Source organism: Antedon mediterranea, chromosome 5 (assembly GCF_964355755.1).
Source record: "Antedon mediterranea chromosome 5, ecAntMedi1.1, whole genome shotgun sequence".
In the NCBI taxonomy this organism is placed as follows: domain Eukaryota; kingdom Metazoa; phylum Echinodermata; class Crinoidea; order Comatulida; family Antedonidae; genus Antedon; species Antedon mediterranea.
Window position 1 is genome coordinate 11,046,447 of NC_092674.1, and position 17,785 is coordinate 11,064,231.

A 17,785-nucleotide genomic window follows, 5' to 3' on the forward strand; every position below is an offset into this window, starting at 1 on the left:
ATTTTTTTAACACTGGTGTAAATGTAGAAAATCAGCATTATTATTCAAACTAAAGCAAAGTGATTAAAACAAATATGAAAAACAAGATAAAATTGCAATGATATTAGGTGATGGTTACAACAAACCAAAGAATATAACTTGGCAAGCAAACAAAAGATAAGAAATCTGAAAGAAATAAAAATTAGTGAGACAAGTTAGAAGCGGGAGATGGTATATTAAGAAAATAATTAAAGGGATGGTGTTGATCGATTTGGTAACAGGGGGTGGAGGAAGGGTAGATGGGTGAGGGGAAGGTAGAAGTGGGGAAAGGGAAAAAGGATACTGTAGATGGGTAGAAGTCAGAAAAGGTATATTACATTAAAGAATATGTGATTCTAAATGAATTATTTTCAAGCATATTAATATGTACATTAGTAATAATATAGTATAATAATTAATATTATACAGTAGGTTAAAGCATGCTTTATTAACATTACATTCCTTAATATAGATATTTCAACAACAGTCTGATACAAAGCGCTAACAGTGCGAATTAATATGGTATGGTGGTGCTGACCACAGGGTTAGTCAAAGGTCATAAAGTAGCCAGGTTGAAACTTCACCAACCGTACTGGTGGCTACGACCCTGTATAAATACATTATTCTGAGAAGAATCCCTCATTTCACTGACAATGACATGTAAACTAAATATTTACTAATCTTTTGACGATCACTATTTTAAACACCATCACTGCTATCTCTGATCAATCTACATCCTCCATCATTAACATTTTAAATGAATATTCATTATCATTACTGATGATAGGCATCTAAACCATGTCATTGGCTACCTCTATTTAATGAATTTATCACTTCATCATCATTAAAAATACATAAATGAATATTCATTTTTACTACTGATAACCATTCGAAACATAGTCAATTGCTGTGTGTTTAATAAACGCATCGCTTCATCATCATTAACATAAGTGAATATTCATTTTTACTACTGATAACCATTCAAAACATAGTCAATTGCTGTGTGTTTAATAAATGCATCGCTTCATCATCATTAACATAAATGAATATTCATTTTTACTACTGATAACCATTCAAAACAGTCAATTGCTGTGTGTTTAATAAACGCATCACTTAATCATCATTAACATGAATGAATATTCATTTTTATTACTGATAACCATTCAAAACATAGTCAATTGCTGTGTGTTTAATAAACGCATCACTTAATCATCATTAACATGAATGAATATTCATTTTTATTACTGATAACCATTCAAAACATAGTCAATTGCTGTGTGTTTAATAAATGCATCACTTCATCATCATTAACATAAATGAATATTCATTTTTACTACTGATAACCATTCGAAACATAGTCAATTGCTGTGTGTTTAATAAACGCATCACTTCATCATCATTAACATGAATGAATATTCATTTTTATTACTGATAAACCATTCAAAACATAGTCAATTGCTGTGTGTTTAATAAATGCATCGCTTCATCATCATTAACATAAATGAATATTCATTTTTACTACTGATAACCATTCAAAACATAGTCAATTGCTGTGTGTTTAATAAACGCATCACTTCATCATCATTAACATAAATGAATATTCATTTTTACTACTGATAACCATTCAAAACATAGTCAATTGCTGTGTGTTAATAAATGCATCGCTTCATCATCATTAACATAAATGAATATTCATTATCCTTACTGATTGATAACCATTCTAAACGTTGTCATTGGTTATCTCTATTTTATAAATTTATCCCTTCATCATTAAATGAATAATTATTATCAGTACTTTATTACAATACTATACTAATAATTATTACTGTAACCATTATAAGTCCCTAATTATAAAGTCAAATAACTGCCTCATCATTATTAACATAATGAATATTCATACTAGATTGCCAATCCTTCCAACAGGTAGAAAAATTGTAAATTATTGATATTATTTAATAATGCTTTTCACTTATTCAATTTAGTTATCTCTTTTAAAATATTTCAGTGACAAAAATTCTACAAATATCTCAACATCTCTCTCGTCTACATTTTAAATAATTAAATTAATGCCTGTTGTAACAATTACTATGTACTCATAAATTTCTATTTCTCAGAATTAAATGCCTGAATTTAATAATATTGATGGCAAAATAATTATTAGTAATATTTTGACATATTAACTCCCTCAATCAATATACATAGGTTAAATATTACTAAGAATATTAACAGGGGATGGTCTCAACATTTGAGATAGTTAGATTTAAATTCATTGTAATTAAAGCATGAATGGAATGTAGTCCTTTGTTAAACTAATCAAGGATGTAACAGATAACTAATTGTGATCTATTGTAGAATTGTTTACTATAGTATTCAATTGTCATAAAAAAATAAAAACATATTTATTTTAAACAAGATTTGTTACTAAAACTGAATAATGTTGACTCATTGTACCCAGCATTACTGTATGTAAAGAAAATTCATTTATGGAGAATATACAATTAATAATCTTAAAGTTTAATATTAATTATTATTATCAGGGAAAAATTTCATTTTAAAATTTTGTTTAGCAATATTGCGAATCAAACTGATTTTTTAGTCGAGAATCATAGTTTTCTATCGTATTTTTTGCTACACAATTGTAGAAATGTGTAGCAAGAAGGTTGTTTTGTATAGCTTTTTGCTATGCTACACTGGCGAAATTATTCCCTGATTATTAATATTATTTTCTCATCAATGTGTCTAGATTATCCTAATGTTTGCTAATTAAATAGGCCCAGGAGGTTTGAATATGAGGGGATGGGGGAGAGCTGAGTATGTACAGTAGAGTCTGTAATCTAAATTGAATAGATCTAGGGACTATTTAGGGAACATCCCTTAATAAAGGCCAATTTACACAGACGAGTGGTAACGGTAAGCGGTAATTGTAAGCAAAAAACCGCGTGGCTTTACCACTTACCATTACCGCTCGTCTGTGTAAATTGGCCTTAAGGGTTCTGTACTGTAACTGGTTCCTTATGAGACATGCTGTTAATAGACAAAAATTGTTTATCAAAACTTTTTAGTACATCCCTAATTGTGATCATTGGAATAAAAGGTAGAATAATAATGTACAGTTGAACACATACTATCGTCATTCACTAATCACTGCCATATAGTCTGTGGGATGCCATTTAAACAGATGGCATCATAAATGTAAAATATCCTAACTTGCACAAACCATGTTATAACATTAACCATCAATTCGTAAAACACATCGAAGAACACTGTCAGAATCACCCTAGTGTGATGTGGAATCTGGAAATTATTATTCTATAGTATGTGATGCATTTAATATTGGCAGTGCAACACTGGGTGGGAAATGTTTAGAGGGTTTGAATTTATAAAGCTCTTGTCCCTTAAAAAAGAACGAGATGAAAGTGAAAGTCTATGCCAGTACCCAAACCAAAATATGGGGATTTCCCCAAGTTTCCATCTATCCTAGCTAAAGCTATAGAAACGGGTCATCCCCAACCAAATTTTAGTTTTAATTCACATAGATTTTCAAGTCACTTAAAACCCACTAAACTTCTCAAGAACTAATATTGTAAAAAATACTGGACAACCCCAATTTAATCGAGCTAAATAAGTATTTTTGGCTATCTGGAAAATCTTTGATAATGTATTTCTCTGTAATGAGATACAGTAGTTAATGTTATCACTTTGTAAGTACCGGTAAGTATTTTTAAAAATGATTTTTAAACTAAATTCAATTAAAATTATTTGAATTATTATCAGACTGATATAGTACCTGCATATTTCTGCAAATTAGATGTTTCTATAATAACACTTATTTGTGAATGAATAATAATGCTAATGTACAGTAATAAGCATGGTAGGCCTACATACAGTAATAATGTATATAAATATAAACAGCTTCATTATTAATTTGTGTGATAACCGGAATTACATTTTACAGCTACACATTTGTTTAGTACTAAACTTAACATATGGTCAGCAACAACATTAATGTTATTACATAATTACTGTAGTAGATCTACTAGTCTGATTCCCATAGTATTACGTTCTTTATAATTACACACAACCACTCACCCACTAATAATACATTAATTAAACAACTCCACAGCTTCCTATCAAACACCTAAAAACCTACACCTAACACTCTCAATATCTTCTCCACACTAAAATTAGAAAATGCATCGATCAAGATTTGAACCAACAGGTATCATACTGCAAAACAACACAATTTTATACTGCCTTACAAACACTAATTAGTAGGCAACAAATTGCTCAAAACAGCTGTATACAAGGTATCTTTATAGAACAAAATGATAATTGTGCATGCATAATTTTTTGATTCATGAATAATTCATGAAGCAAATACGACTACAAAATTCATAGTCGTAGTCTGGAGAGGGATGGGCTCCGCCAGGTGCGCATTGCATAGTGACCCTACGACCACACCCGGTCACATGACAAGTAACAGTAAGATCTATACTCATACTCCCCCATCTTAATGCTGCATTTTGAAACCTTCCCCACCCTACCCAACTTACCAACCACCAAAAACAGTCACAAAATACGTACTTAAATAACCTTGGGCTGGCAGCCACTTGGTCGCCAACTTGTGTAGCTTGTTTCAACTTCTCTATATTCTCAGCATAATTTTGTAACATCTGCAAAAATAAAAAATATTATTTAGCCGCTGCAGCCAACTTTTGTACTCCTAATGCTTGGTTCACATTAGAGATGCAACATACAGGGAAAATTTTCATTTAAAAAATTTGTTTAGCAATATTGCCAATCAAACTGATTTTTAAGTCGAGAAACATAGTTTTGTATTGTATTTTTTGCTACACAATTTTCAAAATGTGTAGCAATAAGGTTGTTTTGTATAGCTTTTTGCTACGCTACACTGGCGAAAATGTTCCCTGACATATGACAATCGCAAAGTGTAACATCAACAGGGGCTGAATTTAAACCAGAACATGAAAGACGCTTTAGAGTGCATACAAGCCATCTACACTGCACATTGGAGCTCAGCCACTAAACTCTCTTATGTTTGGCAATTCTTGGCCATCTTTACATGTCACACGGAGGTTGGAGAGAGGTTTAAAGTAACCCGTCTATAGGACTTACAGCATCAGCTAGTAGTTAGACTAAATTAATTAAAGATCATGGAACATGGTATTTGATATTTATGTAAAATAGTAGTATTATAGTTGTTCTCCTTGATGGATATTAAACAGACAATAAATTAAAAGTTTTCAGGACATAATTAAAGTGTTTTCTGCTATTTCGCGCAACTGCTCTCAGTTCACGACTATTCGGGTTTTTTCGGCATTTTCCGGTAACCTCTGATAGTGACGTCATAAGATGAAGAAACTTTTTCGCCCGCCTGAGCTGTGTATGTACAAACTAGGATGTCAACACGTATTGCGTATGATTTTGACAGTTCTTCGTCAGAGGAATTAGAAGAGGAAACATTGATAGTGGAATGCGAAACTGAGGAGAATGAAGGAGAAACTATTTTGTTTAACAATCGAAATATTGAATGGAATGTCGATGAAATTAATTCGGCCGTACATGTACGAGCCCGATTGTAGTTCTGACGATTCTTCATCATCAGAAGATGGCTAGGCCTACCTACAATTCAAGCAGAGAATATTCAACTTCAAACCCAGTTATTAAATTGGTTAGTAGTACTATCTCTTTTATTAAAAATTAATGTATAACTTTATTGTATAATTAACAATTCCCTAGTAGATAACTACGATATTCTTCCGTCATGCCAGTGTGTGTATTGTGGCTTAGTTAGGCCTAGGGCCTAGATAGAGGCTAGGCCCTACTGTACTTTACTCCAATTCATGCGGCTAGCCCTCTCACCGGCGACGGTCGGCTATCGTCTATAAGCCTACGGCCTAGATTGAATTTTTTTAACGAAATAAAGATTAGGCTAAATTGAATCGTAGAAAGCAAAAATGTACATTACGGTATTAGACTGACCATTTTATTTAACAAATTTGCACTTTGTTGTTTGAAATAGGCCTAGGGTAAGCCTAGATAGATAGGCCCACCCCTAAGGCTAGCCAAGATGCAGATTTATTTTCCTATTTCACACACAATACATTAAATTAATCATTAATAATCACTAAAACTTTAAAAATATTTAATATAGCGCCCTATATATTGTGACATCTCAGAATATTGTAGCGCTCTAGAGCGCTACAATATTATTATTACAAAATATTTTTGTTTTTATAATACAGGTGTGATTGTGGCTATTGCCAGATGCTACCCACGTATCGCGAATGTCGATGTTGCCAGGAAGTAGGCCCTATTATTTATTAATCATAGGCTGGAGGAAGGTCAGACAATTTACAATACGGAGAAGCCTACATATGCATCACTGAACATCCTGGATTCACTGCTGCCTGTTTGAATTTGCATGTGTTGGAAATTGCATGGCTGCATTACCGCCAACAGTATGACACACCTGTTGAAGCCTCAAAACATAAACGTCTGAGACATATTGCGTACCGGCAACTCGCCAGATGGTGTTGGGGGTTTTTGGGCCGAAATGGTAGTCTTACCATCATGTGCCGTTTCCTGCATAAGAGCCCACTTCCCACTGGAAGATGATTTCCAGTTTGCTGGATTTTAGGATTGAGTAAACATTTAGCACCAACTTGTATTGAGATTACAATTAACCACATACAATTATTTACTGTACTTCATAAAGGAAAGTATTGTACACTGTATCTGATAGAAATAAAATGATCAAATAGAAATAAAATATACATTTCTCTGACACAATTTATTAAAAAATTATGCACACAAGTGATTATTTTGTTTATAAAACTGTTGGCTCTGGATTGTGGCGCTGTATCCACATAAACAAATGGCTTTGAATCTTTCACTAAAAAAACGAAATAATGATTTATAATAAAAAGCATGATGGAATGTATCTCATTTCTTGGAGTATGTATTATACTTCTTATTTGAAGTTGATCAGTGGACCTTTTGGCTGCTGATTTATTTACTGCATAATTTTTGCCTTAGTTGTTCACATTTGGAAATCTTGTGAAGTGGTTGGCAATAGCGGTCTCTTTGTCGGGGCGTTCAAATCCTGAACAGAGTTGGGGTGGCGCATCAACAACATCAACATCTTCTGCTGTCCCTTCAACAATGCTCATTACCTCCAAGATGAGGTCATCCACATACCCTGCGAAATAATAATACGGTACTGTAAGAACAAAATCATTTGTAAAAGTGCAATAAGATTATATATAATTTGACTTTTCTAAAGCAAATTTCAAATGGTTCAATTTTTGTTCAAATCAATAGAGAATATAGTGCAATCTGTCATGCAACTTACAAATTATTGCAGTCAGCTTGTGCACAAGCTTTATTTTTATGAGGGCAGAACAACTCCCCACCTGAACTATTATGCTGGGGCTTTCAACACAGTACTACTAGCCTAGGCCCTTTGTGTTGCTGATTTTAAAACCGAATTAATCACCTAGGCCTACTACTCTACTATACTAGAATTTAGAAAGAAGTACTACCTAGGCCTACCTTTTATTTAGTTAATCGACACAACAACTTCAGTTTTACTAATTTTTTTATTGCGTTTAAAAACACGATAATAATGCATTCGTATAACTGACTGTAACTAACCATTCCAAAGTTTGGGTCCGTAATTGAAAATGTAAACCTAGGCCTAGGACCATTTATTGTTGGTCTGGTCAATTTCCCCACGACGTTCTTCGCCGCCTTCGCGTTGGTCCGCCTCGCCTTCAGAATCGGTGAGATCGGGCTCTCATATAGGCCTACGGTTGAATTAATTGCATTCAATAACACTTTCTTGCGTATCCATAACGTCGTCTCCTTCATCTTCATCAATTTCGAATTCATAATGGATAGTTTCCTCTTCAAAATCAGACTCCGAACTGTCGAGATCGTACACAATACGTGTTGACATCTTGCCGATACAGTACAGTTTGTATACAATAGAGAGATGCGTCGCGACAGGGCAGTGCAGTGTGTTCATCTTATGACGTCACGATTTATCGCCTTGGATTTCCTGCTTCCAAATTCGACTTCGGAGATATAAACTCCGATGTATGTAAATCATAAAAAATTCATAATTTACGCTTATAGAATTTATTTTATCAAAACGTACTAATAAAATCAACATATTCAGACCCAAATCAGCCAAAAAACGTTATACATCAAATACCATGTTCCATGATCTTTAATTCTATTTTATTAAGCTATTTTTAAAATTTATAATTATGACAACGATTCATGTGCATATGGATTGGTATACATTTTGTAACCAAATATTTTGACATTTGAATCGATCTCAATAGGAAATAAATAGAGTCTACTGTAGGATACGATGCCTTGGCAAGGGCTGAAAATAAGTGTTCAAAGACATCTCAAATGTTTTCAAGTGAGGAAATATACTCTTCTTCTTAAGGAAGCAAAGCTGGAATTATAGTAATGACAGAGTACATTACCAGGGGCCTGAGTACATTACCAGGGGCCTGGGTACATTACCAGGGGCCTGAGTACATTACCAGGGGCCTGGGTACATTACCAGGGGCCTGGGTACATTACCAGGGGCCTGGGTACATTACCAGGGGCCTGGGTACATTACCAGGGGCCTGGGTGTGACATTTTGGGGGAAATTAGGGGGTGGGTTTATACTCGAATTGCATTAACAATAGGATTTACCAAGGTCCGAATTTAGCCTAAATTAAGAAGTGGGATTATCTCGCATTAACAATGAAATGTTCCACAGTTAGGGGAGTTGGATCATTTACTTGAGCATGTGATTATACTCAGTTACTGTATAAAGTACAGTATAATAATTGGTCTAACAATAGAAATAATATTTATAACAGCAATGTGTTTTTACAGAACTGTACTTATATCTACATCTATAATAAAAATCTATAATATAATAAGTAGTATGATGCTGGAATATCTGTATAGTCTTTGCAGATTAACAACAAATTAATAATACACCATAAAAAAAAATTAGGTTTAAGAGTTAAATTTAGTAATAAAATAGTTATGGTACTGTATCTAAATGTACAGTACCATGTTTATTACGGACTAATCAATAGAATAGAAAGCAATACAATCAATATCAAATCAAACAAACTACATGGAAGAATGTTATGATTAAATAGAATTTTATTGGCGGATCCAGGATTTGGAAATAGGAGGGTCCAGGGCCTAAAAGTATGGAAATGAAGTGCTGAACTTAATTTAATGTCCTATCTTTTGCATTACAATTTTTTAAATTTAGGAGGGGGCTCATGCCAGCCTTGAATTTGCCTATGAATTATCAACACAGAATATAATGTTTGCCCTTATGACACTGACAGTATCAGTGATGTGTAATACACACAGAAAAAACAGGAATATTTAAACTTTGACCAAAAACAAACAAGTATTGAAAGCAAGTACGTGATTGTAGAGCTAGACTAAATAAAGCACAGTCATCTAGAAACATTTCAGAAGAACTACTTACACTACAGTAGCTCCCAAATAAATGTGTGTGCAATACACACTTCTACCATGGGATCTAATCTAGCCCTAACAGGTCTTAAAATCTTAAATTTGTGGTTTAAGTCTCACCCAAGAATTACTTACACAATGGAAAAAATATAGTACAATTACATCAGAGTAGAAAAAAAATTTACTAATTTACTTTAGTTTAACAATTTCAGAAGAAAATAATAAGGTTTTATGTTATGGAAATGTACATGGCAATCATTCATAAATAATATGGCAATGTAGTTTGATGGACCATCACAATGCAATGTAATATTGTTAATATATTCATAGACTATTGCCGCATTCACAAATGCAGTTTAGGACTTATTCTGTAAGGGAAACGCTGCATAATTCATTTAATGTGGCGCTAATTTGCATGAGTAATGTTCAAGCCCATCCCTAATTTTGTCACTTATATTTTGTACACAGATTCACTTTTACCTCACAATACTCCCACCCCACAAGGTAATTGAATCACTGGTTACAAGTACATCCTAAGAACAAAAGGTGGTTTTATACAAGTGTCATTGTGGTGCTTTCATACATTCATTATAATGCAGGGCTTTTGGCATGACAATGACACAAGACAAAATGCCATCCAATTGTCACAATTTAATTATTTGAATTTCTCTTTAGGTAACTGCATGTTGATAATCACAGATTTCAGGTAGAGTTACCTTACAGTAAAAGTGTGTACACACATATTTTTGTGTCTGAACTAGGCCGCGAATTAATGTTAGACAGCTCGCATCAAGAGGCCATAACGGAAAAGGCAAATGAACCATGATGCATCAATTATTTCTGGCATTATTATTATTATCATTTATTCAGGCAAAAGATACATTTGAAAAATCTAATACAAATCAACAAATTAAACAAACACAAAGCAAGAAGAAAATATAAAATCATAGTCACTAGCTGCCAGGAAACCACAAAAGCAGCCTAAGCCACTGTCACCAATTAGGTGTGTCCCTCCAACCAATGATAACGAAATTTACTAATTTTGTGTCTGAACACACTGACTTGATTACCAATACTGTACGCTTTTTGAATGCCTTGAATCTGAAAATGGGCCTAGAAATGGATTCTTTTGAAGTTAGTACTATATTCTGCACTAAAGTCAATCGTCAATTGTGTGAATTTTTTTCTTTGTGGTATTTTACTCAGATACTGATGTTTCTGGCACCAGAGGATAGAATGCGAAATTGAGCTAGCGGTTAATTAAGATTTTAATTTAGAATATAAAAATCTTTGATCCAAAAGTGGTCTTTAATTAAAAAAGGAAATATTTCGTTATTTAGCAATTAATTGAGGAATGATGCAAGCAATTTTTATTGAAGAAAATAAAAAGAAATAGGGAAGATGTTACACTTGATTGGGCAAAAATGAATATCTAATGAATATTCATGATGGTCCTGAAATTGGTTTTTAATTAGAGGAAACCCTTTATTTTAATTATCAATACTTGCAGATGAATCTGAATGAAACAGTCTAAGACCAAAAATATGAAATTATAGATTTTTTTTAAGGAAGTAGCCAAAAACAAATAAGGAAAATAGTCCATTGGGCACAAATGAATACTTAATGAATATTCATATTATAGACAACAGTAATTATATCATAAGTTATTAACTCTTTATGGTTTTAAAATTCTATGCATTACACAAACCAAATATAGTGTTCAATTTGTGCTAATTAATAATCTTATGTGAATGACAGAATACACAATCAAAAAACACAATCCTAAAACAATTTTCAACACCTATTTCATAACACAAAGTTGATGATATATGATATATTTCTGCTAAATTTTTGATTAAAAAGGGCTTTTACCGAATGGTACTCATTGGGCCTTAGGGTCTTCTGGGCGGAATCGCTATCAAGAGATTCCGGAAGCGCAATCTTTGGAAATTACGGCTGTTGGTTGCCATTAGCACTGACGCCAAAAATATATGTAAAAATAGAATTTTTTTTATGATTAGTTGAGATGAAATCATGTGACTAGCCAAGTTAGTTAATATCCAATATATCAATACGCACACCCACAAGAGCTGGGTGTAATAAGCTCTACGAAAATGGCAATAAAACAACCCTCGGTGTACACAATTTACAATAAAAGATGGATAAAATAAGATTAAAGAAATATTACCTCATTGTGTCTCTTCTGTAGAGTACTATAATCCTTCTTCAGTTCTGATTCTCGATCTTCATGTCGACCAACTATAAAAGAAAATTGGAACAGACATGGAAGCATCCATTATCAACAGCAGCATAATGTATGTCACCAAGGTGGAAACAGACTTTCTCTTCAAACATGTGACGCTTTCCACGATTTGTTTCCATATTTTAGGGTTTTGAGCAGGATGCTTTGTTATTCTGCTGAACTCTACATTTTTTTCTTTTAAATCTTTTTTTATTTGGTTTTCCAGTTTTCTTTTGGTCTTCCTGGTGGTCTTTTTAATTTCTAACTAAGTCTGTAAAATCAATCTTTTTATACTACAGTTGATTTATTTTCATATATTAACTACCTCTTTTAAAAAAAGGGAAGTGGTCACCAGTGCTCACCACAGTACGATTCTGCTATTGAAGAGCTTTCGATTTGCATCATGTTTAGATCATTATGTGTACATGGAAATATGGTCTGCTAAGGTTTGATGGTTTCCAGATCTAGGCGACAACAGCCAACACATAGATTGATGGGTTGGTTCCTTTTAGTCATCGCAAATTGGAAGGTCCCTATTGTTCTAAGTTTATTCAAGAGGATGACACTAGTATTTTCACAATTTCTGAGCTTACAGAATCTGATTTTTTACACAAAATTCTGACAGTACGGTACTTACTTTGATCGTTCAGATTTTTAAATTTCAGTTGATAATGTTTGTTACTACTTTCAAAATGTTCAAGTCTATTTTGAAGACTTCTTCGCTCCTGATCATTCGTGTCTTCATATTCTAATACTTTCTGAAAAGTCATTAAAAGAATTCATTAAATAATGCGCTAATAAAGCCATTAGAAAATGTTATCATATGTATAGGTAATGCTTTTACTACACATAGTACCATAGGTAAAGTAAAAGTTTGCCAGACAGGAGGTTTAAGGCCTTCCACCCAACCTAATTTCAACACATCACGCGCCTAAGGAATTCTCCTCATTTCTTAAAATATGGTTTTACAGTACCAGCAATCAGGGTAGAAGAATAATGTAGCGTGGCAAAATACACAAACCAACAGTGGTGTTGGTAGTCTATGCCGCTTACCTGGATAAACCAACATAAGCCTCTCTCTCTGACGAGAGGTAAACATTACGAAAAGAAGAACATTAATAACATTAAATTTCCCGCACCCCCGTCGGATAATGGATCAGTCCGCCCTCAAGTGAGACACGCCCACTAATCATCGTCATCATCAAATTATGAAAAAAGATTATATTATACTTTATAGTCATGGAACTATACATTTTTTTGTTATAGATCCATGTTAGGTCCATGGTATAGTAGTAAATTATTGAGATATTAAAGCATTTTTCTTTAAATACATTTTAAAAAATAATAAAACAGCTACAATTAAATCAATATTTATTTCTCATAATTTTTGTTTACAATTGTTTTGCATCTTCACACAATATTTAGCGACTATTTGTTGAATATTATTCTTAGATTATTCCATGCAATTGCTAGTTAGGGCATGGAGGTATAAAAAAGTGGTTAGGGAAATAAATGACAGAAGTGGCAACCCTTTTATTTGACAAACAATTAATGAATCGTGCTATAGATACTATATTGGGTTTAACAATACATGCTCATTCAGAGTACTGAGTAATTAAAATTCTTAGCAGCTGAAATAACTATAGTGAATTGAAAGGTGAAACATTATTGCAGGATAATTCACTGGTATTTCATAATTATTTTTGAGAATGAATGCTATTCTGAACGGGCGCAGGTCAAGTCGGCCCTAAACCGTCTCGGCCAAAGTCAAGTCGGCCCCACGTCAAGTCGGCCTCAAGTCAACTCGGCCACAATAAAGTATGGAACGCAAAAAGTGCTTAATTTATTATGATTCTTACTATCCACGCTTTAAAAAAAAAAAAATAAAAAAAAAAAATATAATTAAATAATATCATATAAAAAAATGAACTCATTGCCGATATGAATATAAGTACCCGCGTGTTACAAAAACACATGCAGGTACCGCATTTTAGTAAATCGAAGACGGAGGCCTACGTTCCACCATTTGGCCATAGAAAAAATGATCGTACATCGTTTTTGTCCATGATTTGCGTTTAAAAAAAAGGGGAATCCCCCGGTCAGTGAAAACACGTAGCAGTTGTAGATATCGAAAAAGCTGCCAAAGGCGCGGGGAGGCGCAGCTACGAATTGTTTTCAATTGTGTAATTTGAAATTTTATTAAACGTATTAATAAAGGAAAGTTGGTGAAATCATTCCTATTTTTTTTTGCTAAATACATTATTGTCTAAATATTAATATTCATTATTTATAGTTAAAAAATTGTGAAGAAATATTATTTTATCAATCCCCTTCATTTGCACTTTTTGCGTTCCATAACGGGGCCGAGTTGACCGATTATTTTTTGGACGAGTTGACGTGAGGCCGAGTTGACTTGAGGCCGAGTTGACTTGAGGCCGAGTTGACTTGAGGCCGAGTTGACTTGAGGCCGAGTTGACTTGAGGCCGAGTTGACTTGAGGCCGACTTGACTTGAGGCCGACTTGACTTTGGCCGAGACAGTTTAGGGCCGACTTGGATCGAAACCTTCTGAACAGTAGCTACCTAGAGTGAGAATGAATGCTATTCTGAACAGTAGCTACCTAGAGTGAGAATGAATGCTATTCTGAACAGTAGCTACCTAGAGTGAGAATGAATGCTATCTGAACAGTAGCTACCTACAGTGAGAATGAATGCTATCTGAACAGTAGCTACCTACAGTGAAATATTATTTCTATTAAAATTTATAATCGGACCAGCCTGCATAATTATAAATTAGCAATTATACTGAATACAATGACATGGTGCTGAGTATTCTATAGTATTAGTAATCCCATTGATTAATCCAATGATCAATTATAAGAAAAAGTACTGCAAACGAGCCTTTAAAACTCTTTATTCTTGCCTCTGAATTTTAATCTTGTTTTGCATCATTCAGTTTTTATGAAATATTTTATTTTTGTATATTTTAATATTTTTGCAATATTTGAACATATTTTAATTAAATTTAATCATAAATAAATTATAATTCTAAAATATAATAAAAAAATAATATTTTGTTCCAAATAAGTACTGTAAAATACATCGCAGGATATCAATATATTTTGCCCTATAATATTATACAACTACAGTAGTTGGTCAACTTTAACACTATCACAGTTTCAAGAAGTGTGTTCCGCCATAGACAGGGACCATCAAATATGGCTACATCAAATTTATGCATCATCAATACTAGAATAAGTGTTACTGTCAGGGGTTTCGTTAGTAGCCGGCAACCGGCGCATTCGACCGTCTATTTTGACATTTTCGCCGGCTACTTTCTGTCTACCTAGGCCTACACGGCCTAGCCTAGGCTAGCTCCCGGCGCGAGTAGGCCTACTTTTATTAATCAAGAACAATACGTACGTGTTTGTTGTATTTATTACGTTCTCGCGACGACACGATGATGATGGATTTAAACATGTAAAAATTAGATATTTTTTATGATATACGATTTATCTATAAACAACTCGAATTATAAACTACCGTACCTAATATTTCGAGAAAATAAAACATTTTTAGCACTTAGAATTTTTTTTTATAGATTTAATGAACATAACATGTAGAACTATATTATTTTGGCGTAGGAAAACAAATTTTAATTTGTGAGAGGCTCAACCACGCTGAAGGTATAGTGGGGGAAGTCCCCTCCTGGACCGCATGTAGCCGTTTTGCGTTGAAAATTGTCGGACGGGCTTGTGTGGTTCGTGTCGTTAACTGTATAGTTAATATGATGCATTGGAAATCAAACTTTTATGATCTTTTAGATTAATAATTAGACACCAAGTAATTTTTTTCATAGTATATTTATTCTCAGAGTAATTGATAATCAAAAATTGTTTACTAGGCCTAGTGAAGAAAAATAGTACGTCAAAGAAATCGCGCGCATAATAACGTATCGTAGTTGAATCGTGGAAAGCAAAATACTGCTCTGGGACGCGTGCCTCTCGGACTCCCTAATAATAGACCTAGCCTAGGCCCTATATTATTATTATTAATAATATATAATATTATTATTGAACTTCCTAACGTCATAAAATAAGGAACCACGCATTTTAAATTAATAAAGTACATAACAAATGGGAGTAAAATAATTGCTAAATACGTCGGGCCAAAAAAGTTTCGTGCGTAATATATGTTGTTATTGTTATGCTATTTTTTTGTAATTATTATTTTTTTTAAAACACAAATATGCAGGGTTTTTTTCCCTCAAATATTTAATATACATAAAATGCAATAAAAATAAATATATTTATTTCAAATTAAGCATATATTTATGTGTCTGTAAACTAGTTTAAATGACCTAATATAGCTCTAGAAAGCCAGAGCTTCCAGGGGCCGAAGGCCCTTGGACCCCTGACCAGGGGCCCTTGCCGGCCCCCTGGCCCCCAGCCAATGGTTGTTCGCTTCGCTCACAAAGTTCTTTATTTATGACTTCAAAATTCTCCTGTTACTTTTTTTTTCTCCTCCTACTTAAAACCTTAATGCAACCCCTGACTGTTGTAACAAACAATACCTATATCTGAAAATGTTAAACAATACCAATAAATTATTCATTCATTGCCATTAACAATAATAATTATTATTAATTTATAAAAACTGTAGTAAATGCAACTCACTATATCGTGTTTTCCTAATATTTTAAATTTATACTTATATTTTTCAAGATACATTTGTGTTACTGTCCTTTTTGTATGGGAGACAAACAATTGTCCCCTTGATAGAGTTCTACTGTATCACAAGTTTTTAATGTAATGATACATGTTAAAATGAATGAGCAGTTTATAATGCTTTTAACCCAAATTATTTTGGATTTTAATCTGAAAAATGAAGATCATAGCAAATTACAAGGACACATTTGAGTAACTTCCTTTAAATCTGCTAGTTCACAACATTGTCCTAATGGCAGGATGGCACTGTAATGTCAAAACTCTTCTAATAGTAATTAATGAAAATAATGAAAAAAAATATAAATTTCAAAATCTTGTTAAAATATCTTTTCAGGATGGAATACTGTATGTTGTCACAATACTTATACTTATTTATACTAATTAAGCAAATACATTTATTAATACGGTGCGGTCCAAACAAAAACAGAACATAATGAGAAGAAGAGAAAACATGAATAAACAAACAAATATTTGCAAGCACAATAATACAATAAATCATTGAGAGTACTTTAACACGACCACTTAGGCCTAGGTTAGGCTTTCTACTGTAAGGTAGGGTTTAGGCCTAGAGTTTGGTTTCATTGATTATTAGGTTAGCCTGTATGTATTAAAAAATTATTCCATTATTGGTTGGAACTTACTTGTTCAGCCTCTTTACGATGTTGTTTTTCTCGATCATATTGAGTCATCAATTGCTCGTTATCATCCCGAAGAAGTTCCAACTCAACATCATTTTCAATATTCTGTGACAGTGAAGTATCTAATCCCTCTAACACATTAACAATCAGAGGCATAAGTTCCTTCACAACATCTTCGTCGTATCTTTTAATCATACGTTCAAACTCTCTATATATCCCAGATGCCAGGCCTGTGACTTTCTCCGACATAACATTTATATTGCCATCATCCGCTGTGCCATATACAGTTTCCATTCCGTCATCCATGTTTGTTGGTGGTGGGGTCGACTGACTGGATCACTCGACGGTTACTACTGGTGTGGTGGTACAGTCGGGTTCGTACAGTAGTCGGTGGCTGGTAGGCTAGTAAACCCTATTTAATTTTAAAGTAGCCTAGCTTACCAAATTTAATAAAACACAATGTATCGTAATATTTTGGGTTAGTATATTATACAGACCGATCGTTTATGCTGATTTGACTAGTTTGTTCCACATTGCAAACAGGAAGAGTCTCTTTATCAACAGTAGGTAAGCTCAACTAAACTGAAAAAGTGGGCAATCCATGAGCGAAAAAAAAGGATAGGCCTAGCTA

At 33.4% G+C, this 17,785-nt stretch overlaps 1 protein-coding gene and 1 non-coding gene across 8 annotated transcripts in view; one reads left to right on the forward strand and one right to left on the reverse strand.

Moving 5' to 3' along the window:
- The window catches only part of LOC140048819 (C-Jun-amino-terminal kinase-interacting protein 4-like), a 61,863-nt gene extending 44,078 nt beyond the window's left edge, over window positions 1-17,785 (reverse strand). For 6 of the 7 annotated variants that reach the window (XM_072093615.1, XM_072093613.1, XM_072093616.1 and 3 more), the window contains exons 1-4: window positions 17,158-17,785; window positions 12,429-12,549; window positions 11,738-11,808; window positions 4,603-4,691 (exon numbers count right to left, since the gene is read on the reverse strand). In XM_072093615.1, coding sequence (XP_071949716.1) covers window positions 4,603-4,691; window positions 11,738-11,808; window positions 12,429-12,549; window positions 17,158-17,460 — 584 coding nt within the window. In that variant the 5' untranslated portion in view covers window positions 17,461-17,785. The remainder of the gene's footprint in view (window positions 1-4,602; window positions 4,692-11,737; window positions 11,809-12,428; window positions 12,550-17,157) is intronic. The other variant, XM_072093614.1, reaches the window with a different exon arrangement.
- On the forward strand, window positions 11,407-11,535 carry LOC140050614 (U11 spliceosomal RNA). The gene has a single exon (XR_011845456.1). It is a non-coding gene; the product is annotated as a U11 spliceosomal RNA (small nuclear RNA).